This window comes from Gallinula chloropus (genome assembly GCF_964237585.1).
Source record: "Gallinula chloropus genome assembly, chromosome: 12".
Taxonomy (NCBI): Eukaryota; Metazoa; Chordata; class Aves; order Gruiformes; family Rallidae; genus Gallinula; species Gallinula chloropus.
In genome coordinates, this window is record NC_140097.1 from 11,869,548 (window position 1) to 11,894,671 (window position 25,124).

General features: G+C 38.5%; 1 protein-coding gene across 5 annotated transcripts in view; it reads left to right on the forward strand.

The window, feature by feature from the left end:
* SLMAP (sarcolemma associated protein) overlaps positions 1–25,124 on the forward strand; it is a gene marked incomplete at its 5' end in the record, with an annotated part of 80,577 nt that overhangs the window by 17,387 nt on the left and 38,066 nt on the right. For all 5 annotated transcript variants that reach the window (XM_084269636.1, XM_084269639.1, XM_084269638.1 and 2 more), the window contains 4 exons: positions 16,334–16,481; positions 22,009–22,081; positions 23,377–23,413; positions 25,052–25,114. In XM_084269636.1, coding sequence (XP_084125762.1) covers positions 16,334–16,481; positions 22,009–22,081; positions 23,377–23,413; positions 25,052–25,114 — 321 coding nt within the window. The remainder of the gene's footprint in view (positions 1–16,333; positions 16,482–22,008; positions 22,082–23,376; positions 23,414–25,051; positions 25,115–25,124) is intronic.

A 25,124-nucleotide genomic window follows, 5' to 3' on the forward strand; every position in this document is an offset into this window, starting at 1 on the left:
TTGGGCAGACTTTGAAGCATTTTTCCTATTTTGAGTGTTAAATGGTTCCTTACAATTGTTCTAGCATGAGGTATCACAAATTGGGGGGGACTGTGGGTTTTTTGGTTTGTATTTTCTATTTTATTTTTTTAATTACAGGCTTGAATTAATCCAAAAATGTCCTAGTCTAATGAAACATTCTGTCAATCTGCATCACCTATAGGGTTTGATATGCCTGGTATTTGCATAGGAGCTCAGTATACAACTTGGCTGCAGGAGAAAACTATTTTCCAAAAAAAGTTTGCAAGGAAGAAGCAATGGGGACACAAGCATTTCTCTTGAGTTTGTGTTCAACCATGTTGCATATAGTGCTGCCAGTTCCCAGTGGCCCAACCTATTTTCCTTTGAAACAAGCGATGGATAGCATCAAATCCTAATTAAAGTTTATTAAAACTTCATACAAATACTAGGCTAATTATAGGTAGCATAAAAGTCTCACTGATTTTTCTTTAATCAAAGTATAGTTTGTCTACAGCCATATTAAATTTTAAGTTTCGATGACAAACCTCTTGGTGTGTCAAAGCTCATTACTTAACAGCAAACGTGTTTTTTTGTGGGAAGGCTCTGTTTGTAGTGGGACTGCAGTTAGAATTTTATGTGAACTTAATTTGAGGGTTCATCTGTTTCAGTGATACCCAACACAGATTTTGGGTTTTTTCATAGAGTAGATGCGCTAATGTAGGTGGCACTGATTGGATGTACAGTACCAGTGCACTGCCAGTCTTACCAAATGTCTGTACCATTTTTAATGACTGGAGAAACCAAACACTGAGCTTTCTTCTGTGTTCTGTTGGGGCTGTAGATTTTGAAATAATTCTTTAAATGTTTTTGCTTTGATTTACCAGTGCATATCCTTCTTCCAGTCCTCCTTTTAGTAAATGACTCATTCCTCTGGTTTGCTCTCTGAACCTTCTCTTTTGTTCTTCTAAAACCCTAGAAAATGAATTGTAGCAAAACTTAATATGCAAAATGTTAAGTAAGTGCTACCTTTGTAATGAGGCGGCCTGTTTTGTGAACAGAAATATTTTTGAACTGTTGATTAGGTGTGGGTTAATTCTAGTTGTTCTGTGGCATACGGCCAATTTCTAGCTAGATAACTTTTACCATTGATGAGGAAGTTCAATTTATATCTATAGATATTTATTGTGAAAAGGTTTTGACAGTATTCTGATTTTTACACATGCTTGCTTATTCTGGGTAGAATTTCAGTAACTTGCATAATTTCAGTAGCAGGAACATTGAAGTTGAGAAAACTAATTTTAAATTTGTTAAGTAGCAGAATTGTTAATTTGGATGTTGTAGCTTAAAAGTAGCTTGTGGTTGAGGCTCTAGGCTGGAATGATGGGATTAATAGTTAAGGCAACTCACAGTATATGTGCTATGAATAATGGAAATCTCAGTATTTAAAAAACAAACAAAAACCCTCCACCTTCATAATATAAACAGTCTTCAACTTGTGATAGTACTTCTTGAATGCTTTGCTTTAGCAGATCTGGACAGGAGTGTGTATAATTGTGTTGCCCTCTTGTGGCTGTAACTCAGGATTAAATCGTGAAAAAAGGCATTTTTCAAGCTTAGGGAAGGATTCAATGATTCTTGCTTGCAGATGATTAGGTGTGGTGTTTCTTTACAGTAGTGGTGTGTTTACTGGCCTGTGGAACCACATGCTATTTCCCTGACAACTGCAGAACACCAGGATTGAGCAGAGAAAAATTCCATGAAGTCATCAAGTGCAAACAGTGTACTAGGTCTGGATGTGGAGTGAGGCAGGTCCCCTGAATTGGTAGCTGCCTGAGAAGGTTGGTACTCCTCACTACTTGGGACTAGTCATCTTTCCATAGTTTTGCATATGCTTTTCAGGATTGGAACTCTGCACTTATGCTGTCTCTCCTTCTCACCCCCTTCCATTTTTTCATTAAATCAATTTGGAATAAAATACTATCAAGTTTATTCTAACTGCTTTGTTAAAAAATGTGAGGGGGGGAATGGAAAAATCTTTTCTGATTATGTTACTGAAGTACAAAGAATTGTAACGAATGACTCAGTGTACATAGCAGCAACTCAGTATCACTGCTTTTAGGAGTTGAGTTGTGGAAAATGTCACTGCATATTTCTAGGCATTAAAAATGCATATCATCTTGGTAGGAGAAATGTTATATTGTGTGTTGTCAGTTGAACAGTGTGACCTGAGATCTGCATGTGGATGGTTGGAGGTGTCTCTGGTTTTCAGACCTGGAATGATGTGCCACTTGGAAAATGGCTTGATGGCTGTTTAAGGAATTAAATATCAGTTAGCCTTTATAAGATGTAAGATGGAGGGTATCTCTTACGACTGAGAAGCTAGAACCACTACTGGTGGTAGTAGTAAGAGGTTCTTTTTCTGCTTTGAAAAATGTTTTCCATTTTTTAGAGGGAAAATATGGCACATGTAGTCCAAAAAATTGCAAGACTTGCTAATGTATTTTTGAGAGGTGTGGATGACTACTCTCTCAGACTTTACAGCTGAAAGGGTGTGAGATTGCAGCAGTGCTTTGCAATTCCCTTGCTCCTCGCAGATTGGTCACGGGTACTTACGTGTTCTAAATACTTTTTTTATTGACAAAGATAATTTAAAGGATGTTCAGGTTTGTTTTCTTAGCTTGTGTGAAGAAAAAAAAAACATGGGCAGAGTGTTATCAGTGTAATGTCCCAGATGACTTTGTGAGTGTGATGGAAAACAGCTAGGAAAGAAGACATTGAAATAGCTTTTCGTGGAAAGCTGTATTGGAGTAATTGCCTTGGCAAGGCTTCCCACATGAGCAAACCTTGTAATCTGTCAACCCAGGTACCATGCCTGTGAATTTTGCCCTCAACTAAGACCTGTATGAATGAGTCACTGTGTTTGAAATTGTAATTACCATATCCTTGAACATCTTATCTGTGCTCTGCCTGTTCCTTTGTGCCTGCCGGGGTTCTGGTGTTCCAGACCTGGGAGAAGGCTGCAGCACCTGCCCCTTGTTCTGATGCCAGTAGGACACGGCTAAAGAAATGACTGACTAATAGTCCCTAAGATGGCCTGTCAGAAAACCAGCTCATCCAATCTTTCACATTGTTGGCAGACCCATCTCAGTATGTGGATGCATGGTCTAGGTATTTCTTGCCTTAAATTAAAAAAAAAAGAAATAAAAATTAATACTTTTTAATTGTAGAATTGTTAATCTCAAGGGAACACTGGTATAATCTGCCTTTTTTTTCATGAATAGCAGCATTCAATTGCCACTTGCTTTGAAAGTCTTGACCCAAGAATGAGTTGCAAATAAGTACAGCCTCCTCCCAGACTATTTTCACTCTTGCTTTGTTGGAGGTATGGCTTGGCAGTGCCTGGAGTACAAATATTAAACTCCCAGTTGTCAAATTTCTCCTCTGTGCCGGAAAGTGAGTTTTCTGTGTTTGGATGGAACCACACCTTCCTCTGACTTTGGTTTCCAGTTTATTGTGCTTGCTCTCTGTATGGAATGCAGTGTGTTTTGGGTTCAAAGTGCAGAATGAAAATAAGTTAAATCTAGTATTTTTTTAAAAAAAACCCCACTTTTGGACCTCACTTGATGCAGAGGAGTCTTCAGAAAAACTTGGAGGAAAGTACTGCTCTGGTGGCAGAGCCCTTGATTTCAGTATGAAGTGTGCTGTGAGTTCTCGCTGCCCTATGTTTTGGTAGTGTTTGTGGTTTGGACCTGTTACAAAAATATCTAGTTTGACATGATTAGTATTATATCATTTGTAGGCAGTTCTTTTGAGTTAGGACTTGCACTTCATCTTCATTGGCTGCATTGAGTTTGTATCACTGTGAAGTTAAGCTGCTCCTCAGCACGGTCATTTTGACCATAGTTCAGAAATGTACTCAACATTGTTTTACTTGTGACACCTGTCATCTGTTAGTAAATAGTTCAGGAGCAGATGATGTTAGAAAGCTGGAAGTCCTGTCTGTGCAAAGGAGAGGTGAATTTAGTAGGTCTGCTGCAGATTTTGTTTGAAAAAAATAGTAGTTGCACTAGAAAAGTCTTTTCAGGTGGAACAAAAAGTCTTTTCAGATGGAATATGTCTCTTGTTAAAAGAGAGAAAACTTCTTAATAAATTTTTCAGGATAACTTTGGAGTTTCTATCTAATGTTGTTATGACAATACCAAACTCCTATTGCATCTGGAAGTGGTTTTTGAAATTTGAGGCTTGGGTTTTATGGTTTTTTTTCTTTCCCTTTATCTGAATGTGTGATCACTGGGAGTTTTCATAGTCATAAAGCAGCAGTAGTATGGAGTTAATGATAGTAGGTAAACACAGTACCCTGTGTGGAAGGAGTAGAAATGGGAAAAGGTTGAAATAGTTTCAACAATTTCTCCCTTTATTACCTGTACAGTTGAAAAGTGAACACGTGAGAAGAGATTCTTCTCTGCAAGGGGTGTAGGGGAGCTTTGATGTAATGATTAACTAATTGGAGAAACTTTGCAGTGTGTAGCAAGATCATTAAACAGCTTTTGCAGTACTGCACCTGCCTTGAAATGTCTGGGATCATGGTTGAGCCTTGGAGTTTCCTGATAAACTAACGAGCTGTCTCATGCTTTTTACTTCCACATAAGTGGATCATCTCTTCTGGCTCTTCACGTGTGGAGTATCTGGTAATCTTGGCTTCTGTTGTGTTTTTTCTCCAATTTGCTTGCAAATGAAAACTGTAATTGTTTGCAGATACAAATTTAATAACGCAAATTTCCTAAGGAAATTTAAATTTCAGGTTTATTTGCTAATCACACATTAATTCAATGTTTTTAAAGAAACAGGAACAATGAATAATGTTAGCACTGGATTTTTGTTCTAAGTATTTACTGCACAAGATCCCAATAGGATTTCAAGACATCCTTTCTTTTATATACATTTGTTTTTCTTTGCCCGCTTTTTCTGTCAGTCCTGCCTGTTCTCCAGTGTTTTCCCACTGAAGCAATTTAGTGTTTATTGCATTAGATCTTTGGTTTTAGTTTTTTATTTATGCAAGGTTTTAATAACATAAGTCTCTTAAAATTTAAAGATCAAGAGAGATTTATGCCTCGGCTCCGGTCTTAAATTAAGGCAAAACCTGCGTCCAAACATCACAAATCTCCCTTTTTATGTTGTATTTTTTTATTACCATAGGCACAGGGAGACAAGACCACAGTCTATTTAAGTCTTGCGCTTTTACAAACTTTATAAGGAACATTATTATCAAGTTTAACCACTTTTCTTGGTCATGAATTTAAAAACAAAAATTTATTTCTCTGAACAGTTCTGGAATTTTTCTCTAGTGTAGAATATTAGTACAGGTGCTCTTGCATCTTGAAGGTAATAATGAATTACAATGATAAACTGAAAATCTCTAGGAACCTACATTTGAAAAGAATATTAGAGTTCTGTATGGGAACCTGCTCTTTGCAGAGCTTGTAATTATTTTATCTGGACACATGTATCCTACAAATAAAGTCTTTAAGACTTTGTACATTTCAAGGTAAAAGTCTACTTTTATTATTGCAAAGTTTGAGTGTGTCATGCTGCTGAACTCTCATTAAATGAGTTACAGTAAATAATTCTATTTAGCTTTCAGTCTGGTTTTGGATGGAAGTGTTTCCATTGGGGCTTCAGGTTTGATCAGTATTTCAGCAATTTTTGGCACTTAAAAGTTTTTTACTGTAAGTGGTTAACCTGAAGAAGCCTGGTTTTCTGGGTAATGGCCTGTTCAGGTGTTTTGTTTCTTTATTTTAAAGCTGTATTAAGTTGCAGTCTGTTTATGTAATTGATTAACATAAAGAATACAGTAACATTAAGGGAAACCTCAGAAAGTCACCTTGTCCCTATGTTTTCCCCAGGGTAAACGTTTGATGTTGATGTAAGTTATACACAGTAATCACTGGTATCAGTGCTACATACCCAAGAGATGGAGCTTCCTTAATGAAGTAGAGCAGGACAGCTTCTTTGCAACAAGTACAGTATCCAGCTAGAAACCTGGGGGGTTTATCTAGTGTTTCTGGATTTGAGTACATTACACTAGCAAGGATTGTAATATCCAGGAAGGAAGATGGTTTTTCAAACTCTCTGTGTAAGGTATTGTCATCTGTGACAGCAGTAATACAAAATAAGTCTCTTCATTATATAGCTTTTTTTTGTTTGAGCATCTTGGGGACCGTTTGTGAGTAACCATTTCTCAGGAATTTTCTCCTTCATTGTGCTTAATTGTTAATATGTTTTAATTTAGCACTTACAGCAGCAATATACCTTAAAAATCTCTCAGCACCTTCAGGTTGAGAGTTGCACACAGAGTTAAAATTGTACTTGAATTCTCATGTAGGCTGAAAATTCAAATATTTTCTTTGTTTTCTTAGTAGTACTGAGTTGGAGGAGTGTTTTGGTAGGAAACTTCTCTACTTTGTCTGTATACAAAATGGAGCTGCATCTCCTTTTCACAGGCTGTTAAGTCCTTAATCTGTTTTGTGACTTAATTATGGATGGAAGCTTCAAGGCACGGTGTACATGAAGGCAGACTTTGGTTCAGCTGTAAATGGAATAAGCAAAATTTTTTTGAGTTGTCCTGAAACCATCCAGCCTTTGTAACAGAAGGCTGAATTTCAGCGATTCTTATCAAGTCCAAGACAAAAGTTGAGCAGAAGAGGTATTCTGAAGAGTAGTAATTAGTAACTATGGTGACAGATGTCTCACTGTAACAAGTCAGTCAGCTATATATAAACCAAATTACTTGTAAATTGGAACCCTTCCTCTAGATCTTTTCTTTTTAAAAATAGCCTTTTGCATCAAAACTAGTGACACTGATGTGGAGTGAGATCTATTTTTGTATGGTATTGTCACATTTTGTGGTAAAACATTTTATCTTGAAGTTTTTGGGGAGTATCACTTGTCTAACAGTGAATGCGCTTCTGGGTTATGTGGATAATCTTAACGGTAGATCAGCACTCATGAGTAACTTGTACCTTTTGGAACTACTTTATTCCACACCTTCAGTTCACCACAGAAATCTTTATTTAGTGAGAGGAATGAATTTTGTGTTGTACCCTGCCTAGGATTGCTTCAGGTCCCATCCTTCAGCGTGAATATACTTATTACAGAATTTTGAGGAGTGAGGTGTTACTGTGCAATACAGGGTGGTCAGCGCTTGGTTTTGTGACTGGGCATTTTACTTCATCTTCCAGTTACAGAATGTGACTACTGGGAGGAGTTAACTTCACAGCTGTCAGGTTGGGTTACACATTGTTGTTTCTAGAAAATAGAGCTTGTGAGGTTACCTGAATGCCACCACTTCTGCCAGAGGGGGCTGAGGGCCAAGAGGTTGGCAATGGGAAGCATATTTTCTGATAAAGTTTCTGTTCACATTCATTAGTTCCAGGGGCTCAGTATTTAAAAAAAAAAAAAAAAAAAAAAAAACACAACAAAAACAAAGGAAAAAAAACCCACAGGACTTTGTCACCTTTTGTGCAGTTTTGGATGAGTGTATGAACACAGAGTTTTGGTGTAACCTGTTATTTTAATGTTGTTATTCTGCAATGCTCATCTGGTATGAAGGAATTTTTTCAATATAAATGACCATTACTGTAATATTACTGTACATTTTTCCCCCAGAGTTTTGTTCTAGGTATTTGAAGTGTTGATGGTTCGTTTTTTCTCTGAAACTATGTTAGTGATGTTTGTGCAGTTCTGTACTGATGGCTGGGATGTTGGAGTTTCCAGGAATTGTAATGCATTTTTTTCTTAGATTTTATGAAAGGAAAGATGGTGCAGGTTCTCAGAGTTTTCTTAATTTACTCCAACTTCAGAGAGCTGTCTCCTAATACAGAGATCTCCAAATTCTGTTTGTGGAAATGTACTTTTAGGTCTTAAGATCCTGACATCTAGCAATTGGCAGAAATTAGATGGTTGACATTGTAAATGTAGCATCCTGTCTGCCATTAATTTCTGGAATGATGCTGCTGCTGTGGGAAGCTTGACTCCATGGTTTAGGAACCAGCTTGTGCAGTATGCTCACTTTCAGCCCAAGTTATTGTTATGCACCAACCAAATTTTGTAAACTGAAAACGGTAGGAATTGTGTAATAAATTCCAAGTTGTTCAGCTGTCCCTGTCATCAAGCCAGGGTTGCTGCTTTCTGTGGTGGATAAGGAGCAGAAAACTAGAACGTTTCATGAAGCTTTGAGCAACTTGGTCTCGTTAAAGGTGTCCCTGCTTACTGCAGAGGGGTTGGACTAGGTGACCTTTAAAAGGTCCCTTGTGACCTGACACATTCTGTGATTCTGTGGTGGGTTCAGCTGCCGTGTTTCTTTTGGCCATTGCCACATACGAGTGGATGCTCTGTCTGGAACAGCATAGGGATTGGGAAAGATGGTTTGAAGTTGAGGGCAGCAGTGCATAATTCCAGCAAACCTTTGGTGACAAGCAGTAGACATATTTATCCTAGTTCTTTTTATCTGTATTGACAAGCTTTAAATTGTGAGCGTGGGTTTTTTTAAAGTAATATCTGACATTGTGTTTCTGAATTTCCCTGGTGTAGATTATGTGGATAACTGTAAATATTGAAGAATAGGATAGAGCTGTAAACTCAAGGCTAGTAACCTTGAGTCTTGAGCTTTTCACCTTCAGACCAGTCGGTTCAGTTACAACCACTAGCAAATGTGAAGTTTGAATAGTGATTTAGAAAGTAAATGCATTTGCCTGATGCACACAGCAGGTAGGAAATGGGATTAACTCTGTTTTTCTTTTTTGTAAAAAAACTTTGATAGATGTGAATGTGAATCTATAGAACTTGCTGGTTAAAACAAGCATTGCAGTGCAGTGTGTGAGAAGAAAGATCTGTGCCAAAATGTTTGCAGGTACAACACACCTGGAAATGTTTTCCTGGTCCTCTTGAGGAAGGTGATGTTTTGCTACCAAGGAACACACTGGAGCAGCTCAGGGTTGAAGGCAGATGCATGTTTTGTGCAGTTGAAGCTGTTAGTGCCTCTCAGTATTCAGTACTGCCCCTCTACTTAAGGTGGCTGTTCTACCTCCCTACAAATCCAGCCCATCTTCCCTTCCCCACCATGGCCCCCGAGTCTGCTGAGGTAGCTCAGAAGTTAAGCTGAGCAGCAGGGCTTGTAGTGAACTCCAAAGCACTTGAGCTTTCAGGACATGGCAGCAACAGAGGGATTAATACTTCACAGCACTTTGGATACATGCGGAAAAGGCTGAACTCTGTTTATACACAGACACAGTTATGCTGGCACAAAACTGCTTTTAATGCCATGGTTTATTTCATTTGACAACAGGTATGAGGGACCAGCAGGGTTGTCCTGGCAGTACAGTCAACAAAACTTCAAGGGGTAAACAGAGAGGGAATAACTTGGTCAGCAGAAGTGCATATTCACTGCTGTCCTCTCCCTCCTGCCCCTTGGAACTCCTGGCGGATTTGGAAGGGTAGCACTGAATTCCTGGGCGTGGCTCAGGATTTTAACCTTTTTCATCAGAGTAGCTGGATTTAGGTTAGCTTTACATTTTCAGTGAAACTATAGGGTGTTTTTGGTTTTTTTTTTTTTGGTCCAGTGCTATGTTAACAAAGGTTCACTTGTTCCTTTTTTCTGATTTACTTCATAGAAACAGTGGTTAAGTTTATTTTCCAAATAATTTACCAAAAACTATTAGCAAGTTGTACTTCTTTCTGAGGACCTTCAGTACTTGTGATCCCTGATTTTTCAATTTGACTGGAAAATCCTTTCACAGCCAGACACATTTAGTTTCACAGCCTGTGCCTGCCTCAGGTACCTAGAATAATTTCAAAAATGAGATTTGCCACGCAGTCAAAAGTTAGTTCACTAGTTCAGTTTCTAAGGTGGAGGAGCTGGTGTTCAGCAAGGAAAGGGCTATTAGGTCCGTGTGCTTAAGAAATACAAGGCTAAATAGAAGAGCAATTTTGTCTGTTGTACCCCACCCTGTGAATTATGCTTGCTTATGGAGACAAATACTGTACTTCCTTGATAGGTGGGTGGCGTTAGGCAAGTTGAGAGGGAAGGAATTTAGGATGTGTCTAAGCAGACCAGAATGAGGAACTCAGTCAATTGGATCTGGAGATAATTTAGTGTTTGAACTTCTCTATCTTAAAGCCAAAGGAGTGACCTGGAATTCAGTGCGGTTTCCACAGTGTACTCTGCTAGCAGAAATGCTGCTCCCAAATGAGAAAATACTCACTGTTAACACTTCAAGGAAGATAATTTTATCTTTTAATTGTTTGGGAGAAAAAGCTCTCTGGCTGCAGTATGATAAATGTTGGCCATATTGGTTTGACCCCATTATGTGTTGTTTAACATCTTCGTGGACAAATAGGATTGTGCAAACCCAATATACTTCATCTCATTATTCAGCAGAATTTTGGAGTGGAGTGTTGCTCTAGGGCCAGTACCAATTTTTAGAGCCTGAACTACTTGCCGAATTTGAGAATTAACTTTAGTACTCAGGAGGTGCATTTGTAATGTCAGCATTAATTGTGTCATGATTGATCATTTATATTTTAGCATGAGCAGGGGAAGTATCTGCCGTGTTATGGCTTAACATAATCATTTTATGGCTTAACTGTGCTAACTCGGAGCCTTGTTGCCCCTTTGCAGTAGTAAACACAGCAAAAATGAAGCTGTTATTTTCTTACTGCCCATAGTTCAAAATTTGTCTAATTTAAGTCTTGTAAAACTAATGCCTCAAAACCTGTACAACAGGGCTTTGAAGCACGTAGGGATTGTGTAGACTTCTTTCACACAGAAATGAAGAGATGAAGAAAAGAATGGTAAACCAGGCAGTCCTGAATTTGGGATTATCTTTCTGTATTAGTTGTCTAGGCAGAGAAAATATATTAATAAATGATGTTGATTGACTTTCTGTAAAGAGGCAGTGGCCTTCATTTTGGTGCTTATTATTTACGTACTAATTCATTCATGGAGTAAGGCTGACATGTTTAAATATATTCTATGGACAATGTTTGCATTTTTAGATGTAGAATTTGTTCCTCTTTGTGGAGTGAATCTCCCATCTCTACAGACAAACGAAGTTCTCCAGTAATTCTCCTCACTGTTATTCTCAGCATAATTGTCCTGTACCACAGCTTCAAGCTGGGTTAGATGGAGTAGCAGTAATGAGATCTTAAAATGGAAAAGGATGGCTATAGATAGTGATAGCAAATGTTACATGAATCTGTCTTGATGACTTTTTTGATTTACTGCCATGCTGCAGTATGGTACAGCTCTACCCTAGGAGACAGAGACTTCGTGTTCTTTTTTCATTGTATTGTATTTAGGGTTGTTGGGCCTTAAGAGTGTTTAAAAACCCACTATTTAAACAGTCAAGACCTCACTGATAGAGGACTTATTCTTTACACATGATTTTTTTCTTTTGTCCTTCATGTTGAGCACTTATTCTCCATCTTTGTAATGAACAGTTACGCAACAAAGATCTCTGGTATCCTTGGCTTTTGAGTGTGTGTTTATTATGCACTGCTGTTATTTTGAGACTTCAATTTTGCTCTGAGAAAGCTAAAAGAGTAAACTAGCAAGTTAATTAAAACTTTGTTTTTGATGATGCATTTGGCTACTTTTTAGACTAATTCTGGAACTTCATGTTAAATGACTAGCTTGAGCCTCAGTGAAATAATGGTCTGTAGTGAGAGATGCTGTGTCTTGTCAAGGTGAAGATGGAAAAAATCACTGCTAAAAGCAAGCATATAGGAATATATTAAATATTAAATGTAGGAAGATATTTAAACAAAAGCTTGTCAGTTGTTTGTTCTACCCTTGATTTGTTCTGTAATTAAATCACTGAAAAAGTTTGCTGCCTACTTTTCAGGATTTTTTTGTGCATCGCTGAGCCCATCTTTTGTCATTTCTGAGGTTCTTCAGAAGTGTCTCATCTCTTACCAGAGCTGCTTTTGGCTTGGGAAACAATGCTTCATGACTTTCTCATTTGTCAGGCTAAGTAAGGAGTTGTCTTTAGCCTTCCTCTTAGAAGATGGCAGAGTAGTAATCATTAAGCAGAATGGCTTGGTGGTGGTGGTTGTTTTTACTTCTGTGTAGGTAGAAAACAGTCTACGGACTTCTAATGGGCAAAGTTAAATCTGTCCTTCAGGATCATAGCAGTTCTGTAACTTCCTCATACCAGCAAGGGTTCATCTATTGTATTTTCAGAAGTTTAAGGTGTTGTTATCTGGGATCTCTGCGGAAGATCTGTTTTCTATTTCATTAATTAGGAAATATTAGGAATTTGTGACATGCAAGAAAATTGTAGTGCTATCTAGTTGCATGAACAGAAAATATAGACTGATTTAGCAAGTTGTGATAGTCTTCTGAGTCATTGACCTAGAAAGCAATGGAACTTAAATGGAATGAGATTTTTTTTTTTATACACCACAGGTCAAAGCAGAGGAGGTTCTTTTGTTCTGTTTTCAAAAATTGAATAATAACTTGAAACATGACAAATATTAGATTTTTAAAATTAATACATAATTCCTTGCAAAACATTGAAACACAAATCTAATTTATTGAAACTTCCTTAATAGAGTTTTTAAAGTACTGTACTGGGGAAGATTGAGCATTCTGACAAACTGCAGGTTTGACTTCAGAATAAAGTCTCCATAAATTTTTTGGAAGCAGCATGATAGGATGTCTGCAGTTAACTAAGTTTGTTAAGGGGGTATGAGAGAGGATGAAAGCAATCATGAGAACATAAATTATTAATGAGGAAATGTGGGCTGGGATTTCTTTTTCTATCTAAGGTGGTGTTACAATACTGGAGAGCAAGTTTCTTATAGTTGTATATTAACTTGGTATCTTATGAAAAAGGGAAATGACCATTGAAACCATATGTACAGACAGTTGTGATCTGGATTAAGGATGTGATCATTCTTCCAGTCCTCAAAAGATGAGGTGTTTTGAAGGTTCATGAGTTATCCTCCCAGCTTTAAACTGGACTTCTTAATGAGGCACAAAAGGGCTGGGACATCACTTTGTGTGAATTATAAAAGTAAATGTAATTAGGTCAGTATATGCTGACCTTTTTTTCTGGCAGTACCAGTTTAAGCACCTCCTCATATAACTCGCATCAGCTCTCAAAACTGGTTTACAGTGACTAAACAAACGCTTGAGCCAGTACAGCTGAAGAGGTGGTGGTGCAACTTGGCAATGAGCATCTGGGAGGGGAAAGATTTATAATTACTCTTAAAGCTGGCACTGCTGCTGAAGCTTGGTTTGTGCTGGAAAGCAGGAAGAACAAATGGTACTGGTTTCACAGAAGGCACTGTACATAGCTGCTGAGTGTAAAAGCCATTGTTTTTGGAGTTGGAGAGCCCACCAAGAACCTGCCATTTACTGCATAAGTAATAGTATATTAAGTACCAGCATAATACCGTAAATAATAGTTATCATCTACATGTGTTTGTTTCAGGACTTGCACTTGGTTTTGTTGTCTAAAGATAACTTTTAGAATTGATTCAGAAGTGATGACGGGATAAACTTTGAAGATAATTAGAAGCAGTGAAAACTAGTACAGAAATAACATTCAAATTTCCTACGTGAAAGGGACCAGTGCTGTGGATTGCAGACCAATTGCTACATGAGGACTGAATCCTTTTTGCTAAGACTTGTCTAAGTAGAAATGCATTGAGTTTGTCAGCTTATTAACACGTTACAGGTTTTACATATTTCTTTACTAGGTGCAGGACAAGGAGAGTATTTTAATCCTGTTAGTAAAGACTTCAAGAGCATCACTTTTCTAAAATTTACACCGTGAAATTCATTAGCAGACAGTTGAATGGACATCAATTTAATTCTGTGGCCATTTGTTTACAGATTTACTTGTCCAGTTTGAATTTTGAGAGTTTGCAGCTATTATGTAGCTTTGGGTTGCTGCTGGTCTGTTCAATTTTCTTTCTTGTGGTCACTTTCTTGTATTTCCCTGTGTTATCTTTTCTGAGCCCCATCTGCAGATTCTGCAGAAATATGTTTACAAGGGGCAGTGATTAATCAAAACTTTTGAAGGGATAAAAGAAGGATATTACGCATAAGAAAGAAATGGGTGGGGAAAAACTAATAAGCACAAGCATGTTTGTTTCTTCTCACTTGTGACTCACTTTTTCATAACAGAAGGATTTTCAAATGGAGCAGAAAGCTAATTGAAAACAAACAGGAAGTAAAAATATAATTATCTCTGCACTGAAACATGAGAGGGTTCAGTACTTTCAGATTAGTAATTTAACAAGCTAATGAATTTGATTGGCTTTTTAACTTATAACTGTTATAAAATCTATATTACATTATATTGCATTATACAGTAATATAACATTTCATCATATGTGGAGTATTATTAGAGGAGGGTGGGTCTGATTGTTAATGCAGTGAGTGCAGCCATAATTTCTTGATCTATGCATAATTTACCCTTCATCTTTATGAACATATGACCATTTGACTGTTATTTCCTCTTTCTTCAATTTAAGATCAAAGGCATTATCTGATGGTGGGGAGGGAATCTTTCATGTGCTGCCTTTCATTCAGTCATTATGTACACCTAGCTGAGATTTCCTGTGCTAGTACTGCCCTTAATTACTGTCTTAAGTCCCATTTTCTGGACCCAGTGGCACTAAAGATCTCTGTTTTGGGGCACTGCTTTGTGCTACTCAGGATAAGCATGTAAGATACAAGTGCTTTTCCACTATGACATTTGAATAGCCTTCATGCTGGTCTTTATTTCAACCCTACATTTTACTTCAGTGCTATTATTTGGAGCCATACATCACTTTTTTTGACAAGTGTGATAATGGGGGGCGGAGGGGAACAACCCCCAAATGCCATGGAAAAGATTTCATGGAATCCTGAAAAAAGCCCACATCTATTGCTTTTATAGTAAAAAACATGGGAATACAGTACTGTGTCTGAAGGCATCATCTTTTCCTCAGGCTTATTTTTGCTTTGGGACTTGATGGGATTCCTTTTAAGTGCAGGAATTGTGGTGGGGTTTGGGTTGGAAGGGACCTCAAAGCCCATTCAGTTCCAACCCCCTGCCATGGGCAGGGACACCCTCTATTAGCCCAGCTTGCCCAAAGCTCCATCCGGCCTGGCCTTGAACCCTGCCAGGGATCCAGGGGCAGCCACAGCTTCTCTGGGCACCCTGTGCCAGGGCCTCACCACCCTCATAGTGAAGAATTCCTTAGTAATATCTGATCTAAATCTCCACTTCTTTAGCTTAAACCCATTACCCTTGTCCTATCACTCCATGTGTTCTCTCCAGCTTTTCTGGAGGCCCCTTTAGATAATGCAAGGTTACTGTAAGGTCTCCCCAGAGCTTTCTCTTCTCCAGGCTGAGCAAGCCAAACTCTCTTAGCCTGTCTTCATAGTGCAGGGAGGCAGGAATTTCTACCATCCTAGCAGGTTCCTGTAATAAGTATTGTCACCTTGAAGTACTGAAAGTTGACTCATTTCAGTAGTATATCTGGCTGCTTAGCAACATTCCAGTCCATTCATTCATGCCATCTCCTGATCAGGTCTCAGCCAGTGACTGGTCTTCTGCCAAGTGATTCACTTGTAACCTCTTCTCAGATGCAGCAGTTTTGACTAGAGGTCTTGTGTCATAAGCAGTTTCAGATTCAATGAGTTGCTATTAAAATTTAATTAAGTCTACAAATGGATATTTACAAAGGTACTTGATGATGCAGCAATCATGAAATTAACTTAATGGTGTGAACTAATACCCCTGAGAGGTAAAAACATCCTAGTTTTATTTTCCTTAGTTTCACCATGGTCTCACTTTACAGTTCTTTAAATCTGTATTCTGCCAAAGCTTTTCCTTGTGCCCTCAATGCCAGTCTTCCCTATAGCATGTTTCTGTCACAGAACACTGGTACTTTAAATGTATGAGTGGGTTTGTGTGTTGGTCAGCATAATTAAAAATTCTTACTGCTGTACAGTAAAAGATGTTGCTAACGATGTCTGATCTTTTCCATGCAGGCATTAGGTTAAGTAGAGTTTGTAGCAATTACTTATTTGCATAATTTATGTACTAGAATTAAATCATATGCTAAATAACTAAAAATCAAATGGAAGTATTTCTTGATCATGTGAAGGTGTTGCGTCCTGAGGAGAGTGTTTGGAGTTTCATATATTTATCCTCTTTTACATTGGGAAGTCAAGCTATATTTTATAGCAGATTTTTAATGAGCTTAAGTTTAATCATGCTTGTTTTGTTGGATTTTTTTCCAAATGTTTTACTGTTGTTTTTGTTTGTTTTTACAGTTCTATCTTCAAGACACTAAAAGTAGTAATGGTACCTTTATTAATAGTCAGAGACTGAGTAGAGGATCTGAGGAAAGCCCACCATGTGAAATTATGTCAGGTGACATCATCCAGTTTGGTGTGGATGTGACAGAGAACACACGAAAAGGTAAGTGTATGGAGATTTTTTGTTTTAAAAAGTCTGTTTATTTAGAACAGCTTATTACAACCCCTATCATTAAGAGCAAATGGTATTCATGCTGTAAGAAAGTAAGTTGGGTTTTTTTGATTACCTCTTCACTCATTTGCTGGCTGTGAGTCCTGCAGCCAAGAGATAAACTGGATCAAGAAACCAATCTGCTGCAAACACTTGACTTTATCCACCCCCCCACATGCCAACTAGATTTTAACTGAGTCGCTTCCACAGCCCACCTTCTGAGGCAGAATGGGTGCTGAATGTGTGTAGTGGAAATTCTGGGCCAGAAGGGACTCAACTGGAACCATGTGCTTAGCTATCACCTGACTTCAATTGTCTTAGGCAATTTTGAAAGTGCAGCATGGGTATGTGTGTGTAGTGTTGGGGTGGTGTTTGTGGTTTGGGGATGTTTTTTTTAAATATCTTTCTGTCAAGCCTGAAGTTTAAACTAATAGCGTGACAGAAACATGAAACTGCATTTCTTGATAAAGTACTTGGCATAAGTTAGAAACAGGCTCACTTAATCCTTGTCAGGATACATACTACTTTGCATGACTGCTGCTGCTTTTGGTTTCTGCAGGTACTTATAAAGGAGAATAGAAAACAGCTTTAGCTGAAAATGAGGTGATAGGACTTTGGTTTGGTTTTCTTGCTGTCCTCTTCCCAGTATGTATGGTCTCGTGTTATGGTAATAGCTAGGTATCTGTGTTAATAAAGCACAGCCTCTTCCTCTTTTCTTTCACATTTATGTACAGGGCTTTGGGAGTCATTTCTCTTTCTGAAGACTGGTCTGTATGTGAATTACTAGATTTTAATCGGTGTTGTCAGGACTTTTTAATGTTACCTTATGGGTCCATTAACTTTCTGTAAGCATCAAAGTTCTTGCTGTGTCCTGAAGAATCCTAATTCAGTGACACACAGATACAGCACTAAAACGGCAGAACTGCCATCAGTGCTCATCTACTTCACTACTTTTCTGAACAAGACCTTCACAGAGCCTATCCTTAGAGGAGTATATTAGAAAAGAATGAAATGCAAGAATAATATGAAACTTAAATGTTGATGGCAAAGTTATTTTAAAGCAAACAAAACCCCCCAAACAAACCCTCCCCCACAGGCCACTACTCTCAAACCAATCTCCTTAAAACCCAACAAACCAAGGCATAGTGCAACAATAGAATTTTTAAAGGATATTAAGTGAACAAAACAAAACTAAGAAGCCTGTTCCATTACTCAGAAATTCTATCCATCTTTAGCCAGGTTGGTTGTAATTCTCCAAGTCTCAAGTATTGGGGGAAGGTTAATGAATGCATCTTTAAAGAACACATTAAGCAATGGAGGTGGCAAAGTATTTTGCCATGGAGAGCTTCTGGAGCTGTAGTGTATTTGAGTGATTCATAGTAGTGAAGGTCAAATTATGTTGTTTCTCTTTTCTTAAAAATGATGTTGCAAAGATTTAACTGCCAGATGTCTACTTAGATTGTCTGGGAGTTACTTAAAATGTAGTTTCACATGAAGTGATTTCACATATTAATGCTAGTAGTATATGTGGAATAAATCAAAGGAATACATTCCATGTGATGAACCTGGAACTGTTAGCTTTGAGACACTGTCCTCACTAAAAAAAGTTGAATTTCTTCATGTGTATTCTGACCTAAACAACTTCATGATTCAGTTGGAAGAAGTATTGGAGTTGACTTGATACTTTGTCAGCAATTATTTGCAATTTGTTTATGTGAAAGTTTGTGGAAAGTTCATCATAAACAAATTCTTGCCAGGAATTCTTGCCAGGAGTAGTTCTTCCCCATGGTTTTGTTAGTTTTACAAAACATGATCCCAGCGACCTGGCGTTTGTGTAATGAGGGATCAAGTCGTGCAGCCTTTCTTTTCCTCTTCTCTAGCTTTGAACATAGGAACCGTACTTATGTTACTCATAAATGTGTTGAGCTAGCTAATGAGAAGGAGCATACAAATTTGCTTTCCTCTCCGTGCTCCCTTAAGCAATGAAGATCGTATCATCATGCTGGGGCATGAAACAGCTGCATTGCACTCAAAGTGTTTATCTGCGAATGCAATTGGAATGCCTATAAACACATTTTTTCACCAGTTCATTTTGCTAATCTGAAATGTTAGTGTTAATCTAGAAATGAAACTGACATGAAAGTAGTTTTTACATTAGCAATTGCCTTTTAAAACCGTTTTGCATTCTGGTATTTACCTAAAGCCTTCCTCGCACAAGATACTTGGTGTTTTGCTGTGTGTAATTACAAGGTAATGACAGGGTAGGCAGAGTTTGTTTGCCTGTGTAAATTCTAGGATAAGTTTTATTGTTATTTTATTGTTCAGGCTGTGTTTTACTCATTTCCTTGCAAATACAATCTTGGTTCAGTTCATTAAAATACTGACACGTTCAGTATATGATTTTTTTTTTCATGGCAGCTTTTATGAGCTCTGATTCCTCCATTCCTGCTGCTGAGCTGAAGTCAGTAACAGGCCCCAGAGAAATGTTTCCAATCCTCCTGCTTCCTTATTTGTCCACTTGCTCTACTACTAACCAGCGCACAGGGGCTGCTCATTTCACCCTTCTTAATACAGTGCTTATCTATTAATCACCCTACCGTGCTTTTCTCTGTGTTAGTGTGGCTTATATTCTTTCCCAGTTGGTACCAGAGCATCCCAAGAGTTAACTGGCGGTGACTGATCCCCATGGAAAGGAGCAGCAGGGTTTTGAGTAGAGTCAAATAGTGTCAGATTGTTTACTTTAAATACAGTTTATGCACTTTTTCAATAGATCTTTTCCTTGTGGAGATGAGGAAACCCAGTGCATGCTGCTTGTCAAATACAGAGCCCTGCAAGGGGAGTGAGGGAGGCAGGTCCTTAGCCCCATTCTGATTATTGCCGCAGCTGCTGTCACCACATTAATCTCTGAAAACAAAACCGAGAGCACCATTTGCAAGTTGTCTTTCTATGAAGGAAAAATTTCGAAACAAACAAAAATGATTTCTTTGTCCCTGTTTCGATGGTCCCCAGCAGCATCATCCCCTGCTCGGGGCAGCTCGCTGGTGCTCTGGGGTGGGGTGGTGCAGCGGGTGGCAGTTCCGCGTTGCAGAAAGGTGCAGCCGTTTGTAAGTCAAGTTTCGCGGAGCCGCAGCAGTGTTTTCCGCTGTATGTGCGGTTAGCCGGGGCTCAGGCAGCCGCGCAGCCGAGAGCCGGGGCCCCTGGCCGGTAGCGCGGCTGCCGGCCCCGGGCGCCCTCTGCCGCCGCCGCCCTGGCGCCGCAGCTTCGCTCCCGGCCCGAGCGGAGCGGCCGCCCGCGCTCCGGGGCGCGATGGAGCCGGGGAAGAGCCAGGCCCCCGGCAGCGCGTCGTGATCGCTGCCGGCCGCCGGGAGGTGAGTGCGTGGCGTGGCGTCTGGGGCGCGGGGGAGGACCTGTCACGGTTGGGTTTGAGAAGAGCTGTCACGGGCCTGGATGGCTTTAACACCTTATTAATTCCCCAAAAGGAATAATACAGACGTGAATTGAAACAATTACCGTCCTGTCCAGCCACTGCTGCAATAACGTTTCGTATGTTGCTTTGCCTTTCCCTTAGGCTTTCTCATTGTTCTTCCAATCATAATAAACTGATAGCTAAAGGCCAGTGTGCAGGGTCTTTTTTTAAAAAAATAAATTGTTTTTATCTTATAAGCCTATTAAAATGCTTGGTACCTTTTCCCAGGCACTGTCTATTTGAGACTCTCTGCTAACCCCCCTGTATCTCTTAATTTCGTACACAAAGAAAACTGCAGCCTTTCCATTTATTTTTTTTAGTCTGAGTGTTGATGGAAAAACTTCAGAATTCTCTAATCTGACAGCAGACCTACCTGACATGTGACCCAAAGGTGAAGCTGTCTGTAGTTTCAGATACCTTAATACTTCCTTCTAAAAATCACTTATTTCCTCTTTATGCCTTAAAGGAAAGATTCTTTATTAGAAAAGTTGAGTGACTTACATACTACAGCTAATGTTGCTAATGTATTTTTGAAATGTTTTTGCAAGAACGGGTTCATGAATTCTGGGGACCTAAGCCTAAAGCCATGAAAGACACCCCCCAAAACCCCATAGATTAATAATCTGTTTTGAGAATAAGGTCCTATCTGTTCTTCCTTGGCATGTAAATTTAATGTTTTGCCAGGTCAGCTTAAAAAAACAAAGTCTGTAGCCAAGAGGATACTTCTTAGAGAAGAGCAATTTGCTTTTAGCACAGAATAAAGGTTAAGAGCAGCTCTCTGTAGTTGGATCATTTCTCCTGTATTTTTAGATCCTATTGAGGTAGCTTCCTCAAAGATGTGTCTCGTTTCCCTGGAGTACTACCATTGTCCTGAAACACCCATTGCCCTTTTTTTCTTCTTTCTTCTCAAAGCCAGATTATTAACTGTTTTGCTGATATTAATAACTATGAAAGTAGAGCAGCTATTTGTATGTTGGTGGGTGCTTTATGTGTAATGGTAGGTGATAGATGACCGTACGCTTATTTGTGTCTAGGTTGTGGTAATATTTTGGGAGTGTCAGTCTGTCTCCATGCAAATGGAAAGAGTTTTTACTTCCCAGATCCTAGAACCATTCAAGAAAAAAACAACAAACAAAAACCAGCAGAGGTAGAATTTGACTGTTTGCAGTGTCATTGAAAATAGATAGGAACAGTTTTGGGAAACATTGTGGAGAGAGGTTGAACTCGATGTAGGAAATCAATTGCTGTGTTTCCTCTGATTATTAAGATCTTTGTTGAATTCAAAGAATCCTGAATTTAGTCCTGGAGAAGCAAGCTCTTTCTGAAAAGAGAGGTCACTTGTCCAGAGCTGCGGTTAGACGTGTTATAATCATACTGAATTAGAGATGATGTCTCTCGAGTGATGGGGCCCACAGCATTCAAGAGGATGTACTTCTCGTGGTTCCTATGCTTTTCCTCTGTGTTCCTTTTTTGATCCTTGTGTTTGTAAGTAACAATTACTGTGCAAGTCCCAGATGTTGTAGTGAGTGTCTGGTGGGACAGATTGTGTGTGTGTTACCTTGTAAGTCCTTGGATATGTCATAGGAGTCTTGTGGAAAGGGTAGCTCATTGCTTTTTTAATGCTTCAGCACTCCTATTACCTAGCACAGGTAAGATTAATTCCTCTTTGCTCATTTTATGCTCAAAACATACAGGTAACACTTTAAAAACTCACTGCAGTAAAGAAATCTTGCAGGCATTGCTGGAGGTGGAAGAGTTGGAACTGGGACTGCTTCACAGCCAGGATTAATGCACAGCATAACCTTTTCAAGTTTCCAGTGCTAAGTACCCTGTCTCCAGAGGAGGTCCAAGAAGGCAGACACAGGGATTGGTGCTGGAAGGCATTCGTGCCTCCTCTTGTTTGCTTGCCTCAGAGTTTCTTCAGACAGTTTGCTTGGTTACTATAACATTAGCCATTGAATTTGTAATTAAACAGTAACGAATCGTGATGACTTAGTATTTGTTTCTTTTCAGTTACCCATGGATGTATAGTCTCCACAATCAAACTGTTTCTTCCAGATGGAATGGAAGCTCGATTGCGATCAGAGTAAGAATCAACATCTATTCATGTGTAGCAAAATTAAACTACTGTATAATGAGGGTTTGATGGATATTATTTTTCATATCAGCATAGGAACAGTTTCTTTTCCTGACAGTTTCTTGTCCTGTGATTATGCAGAGAAAATAACTGAGAGCATGGTTCTTTTGCAGGCATTCTGAAAAATAAGTCTCCTTTGCTTGTTGCTTTTGGAAATTAAGACAACTATGAAACAATAAAAAAGTTCTTATCAAGTCAGGCTTTTCTGACTGCTTGTGGTTTAGTGTACTGGAATGGGCATTAGAAAGAGAAGAATATAGGAGAAAAGCAAGCAAATGTACTTTCTCTGTCCTTTTTCTTTATATGGGAGCGTTACTTTGCTCCTTTCAATGTACATGAACTTTACTAAAGAGAGGTTAATGGTGTCTCAGTGTGTGTACGTGTAACACTGTAACATGTCCTTGTAGTGGAGTTATTTGTGTCACAAACAGTTTTGCCTGGCGTGAGGCAGGGAAAAAAATTGTAAAATATGTTGGATGGAATAATGTGTGGAAACTCAGATGAATATTGAGAGGTTTTTCTGTCTCTGTGTGCCCATTTTGGAAAAAAATTCAGAGGAGTAGAAACAAAAAATGTAAACATTTTCTTTGTAGTATCTAAGTGCTAATTACAAATTACATAATTTTAATTATCTTTCATCCTATTGTTTATTGTAATAGATTTTTGTCATTAGTATCCAGAAATACTGTCATGAAGCTTTAGGGTGTCTCTCTTACTTCTGGGTAAAGATAAGTCAAAATAATTAATTGTGGGAAATTTTCCATGTAATTGCATGGCCTAAGAGGAAATAATAGAAATGTGTGGTGTAAAATTTTGAGTTCTGATCAAAATGTGCACGTGTAACACTTGCTCTACTGGAAATGTACAAAATTCTCTAAGTTGCAAGATACTATTTTACTCAGTGTACTGAATTTTTTCATTGCTTTGTGCAAGTAAATTTATTTAAATCTTAATAAATCAGTTTTAAAGTCAAATATTATGTAATTACTAAAATAGAAGTTGCTACAGAGAGTTTTTAGAATAGACCTTGGATATAATTTCAAAATAGTTCTATAACTTTGAAAACATCACTCAGGTTAGTATTAACTGGTTTTGAACATTTGTGTGTTTATTCTTCAGAAAGAAGTGAAAAGTTAACTTAATATAGAGCATCCTGATTAAACACATGGTACTAGGGAACTTCTGGGGTTCTTAACTGCTGTTCTGCACTCTGTGTTCACTTTCAAATGTATTTTATTTTTTAGCGTTATCCATGCTCCATTACCAAGTCCTGTTGACAAGGTGAGTCAGTAATCTGCTGGGTTTCTACCTTATTCATCCATGTGCTGTTTTCCAACTTGTTATAAAGGTGAAGAAATTGTGAAGTGCAGTTACATTTGGATCTGTTTCCCACTGCCTGTTTTCCTGTAGCTCAATATTTTGAGCGACATTTAAGGTAGAGAAGGTAACACAGTACCACAGTGTATGCTTTTAAGGTAGCTTGACTTCTTACACTATGGCATCTGAAACATGGTTTTGAAAAAAAAAAAACCATTGATGTTAAGATGGTTAAGTTTCCTGGTACAGGTTGACTGACTAATAGGTCTTGGGTGTTGCATGATTTGATACTTGGTCTGTGTTCTGTGGGGCTCATTATTTGGTGTTTGGATGAGGTCTGTTGTCCTTGTATCTTGTTTGTTACAGAGAAGCTGCACTGCACAGGCCAGACATTACTCTGACATCTTCTGAAGGAACATTGAGACTAAACCTGCTTCTCTTGAAGAGATACAGATGGAGTCTCTCACTGTCTAGGGTCATGGAGTCAATAGTGTCTAGCGTGTCTAATTTTTAAATTCAGCTTTGAACATGTGGGGGACTTGCAGAAAAGCTGTTAAATAGATACACTCTTCAGACAAGAGATCAGGAATTGATTGTCCTTCTAGCCTCTAAAAAGGATTAAATAGATTTAAAACAGAGTTTTAAACATGAAGGACAAAATTGTGAGAATCTAAGGAAACTTATTTGTGAAGTCATCAGCCTGAGGAGTTCACAGACTTTGCATTTAACTTGATGTTTCAAAACAGTGTGCATAGCTTGAACCCAGGGCAAGGGCTGAAATTCTGAGGAGGGACTGCAGGTATAACTGCATGAAAAAACGCTTCAAAATTATCTTAGTGTAGGAAGAAACAACCAGAATTAGTAAATAAAGCCTTTTGCCTCTATGCCACTTCTGCCTCCCCCTGCCCCCCAGTTTCTGGGACTGTAGGAGGTATAAAGTAAGAGTTACTATAAACCAAACTAAGCCTGGCAGAGGCTATGGCACTGCATAGTAAAACTTCATTTAATTGCATATGAATAGAAATCAATTAAGGTGATGGCGCTCATATACAGCAAGAACAGTTATGGTTAAAGATGATGTAGGTATTCCCCAGATCTAAACCAGATACTTACAAGGGGGAGCAATGAGGATGGTGGGTAGAAAATGTCTGATGATGTGTGTGTGTGTGTGTGACAGTGGTGCAGAATTGGAATGTCACAGACTTTATTTTCAGTTCTGGAGCGCCCGGAGTTGTTTGTCCTTAGGTTAAATGGCTTCATGTTTGTGCACCTTGTTTGTCTTGTTGGCTTTTTGTTGGTGGTGGAGGGTTTTTTGTTTGTTTTGTTTTGTATTTGGTCTTTTTTCCAGTTCAGTCTTAACCAAAACAAAACTCTATGGTGCATTGGTGGTTCAGGGACTTGTGAAGACATTAACACAGGAGGGCCTCAGCCCAAAGTTGGGAAGTTCTGTGATAAAAAATAAAATAGTAACAGATTGAATGATTGGAAGTGCCAGTTGTCAGAGAAGTTTCATAACTAGATTTAGTGATGCATTTTGCATTACTTGCGTTTACTGAAAGAAATCCCAAACCATTTTGATTCTTAAATTGCTTTATTTTTCAGGTTGCTGCTAACACTCCCAGTATGTATTCTCAGGAATTGTTTCAGCTTTCACAGTATCTACAGGTAACTTTTC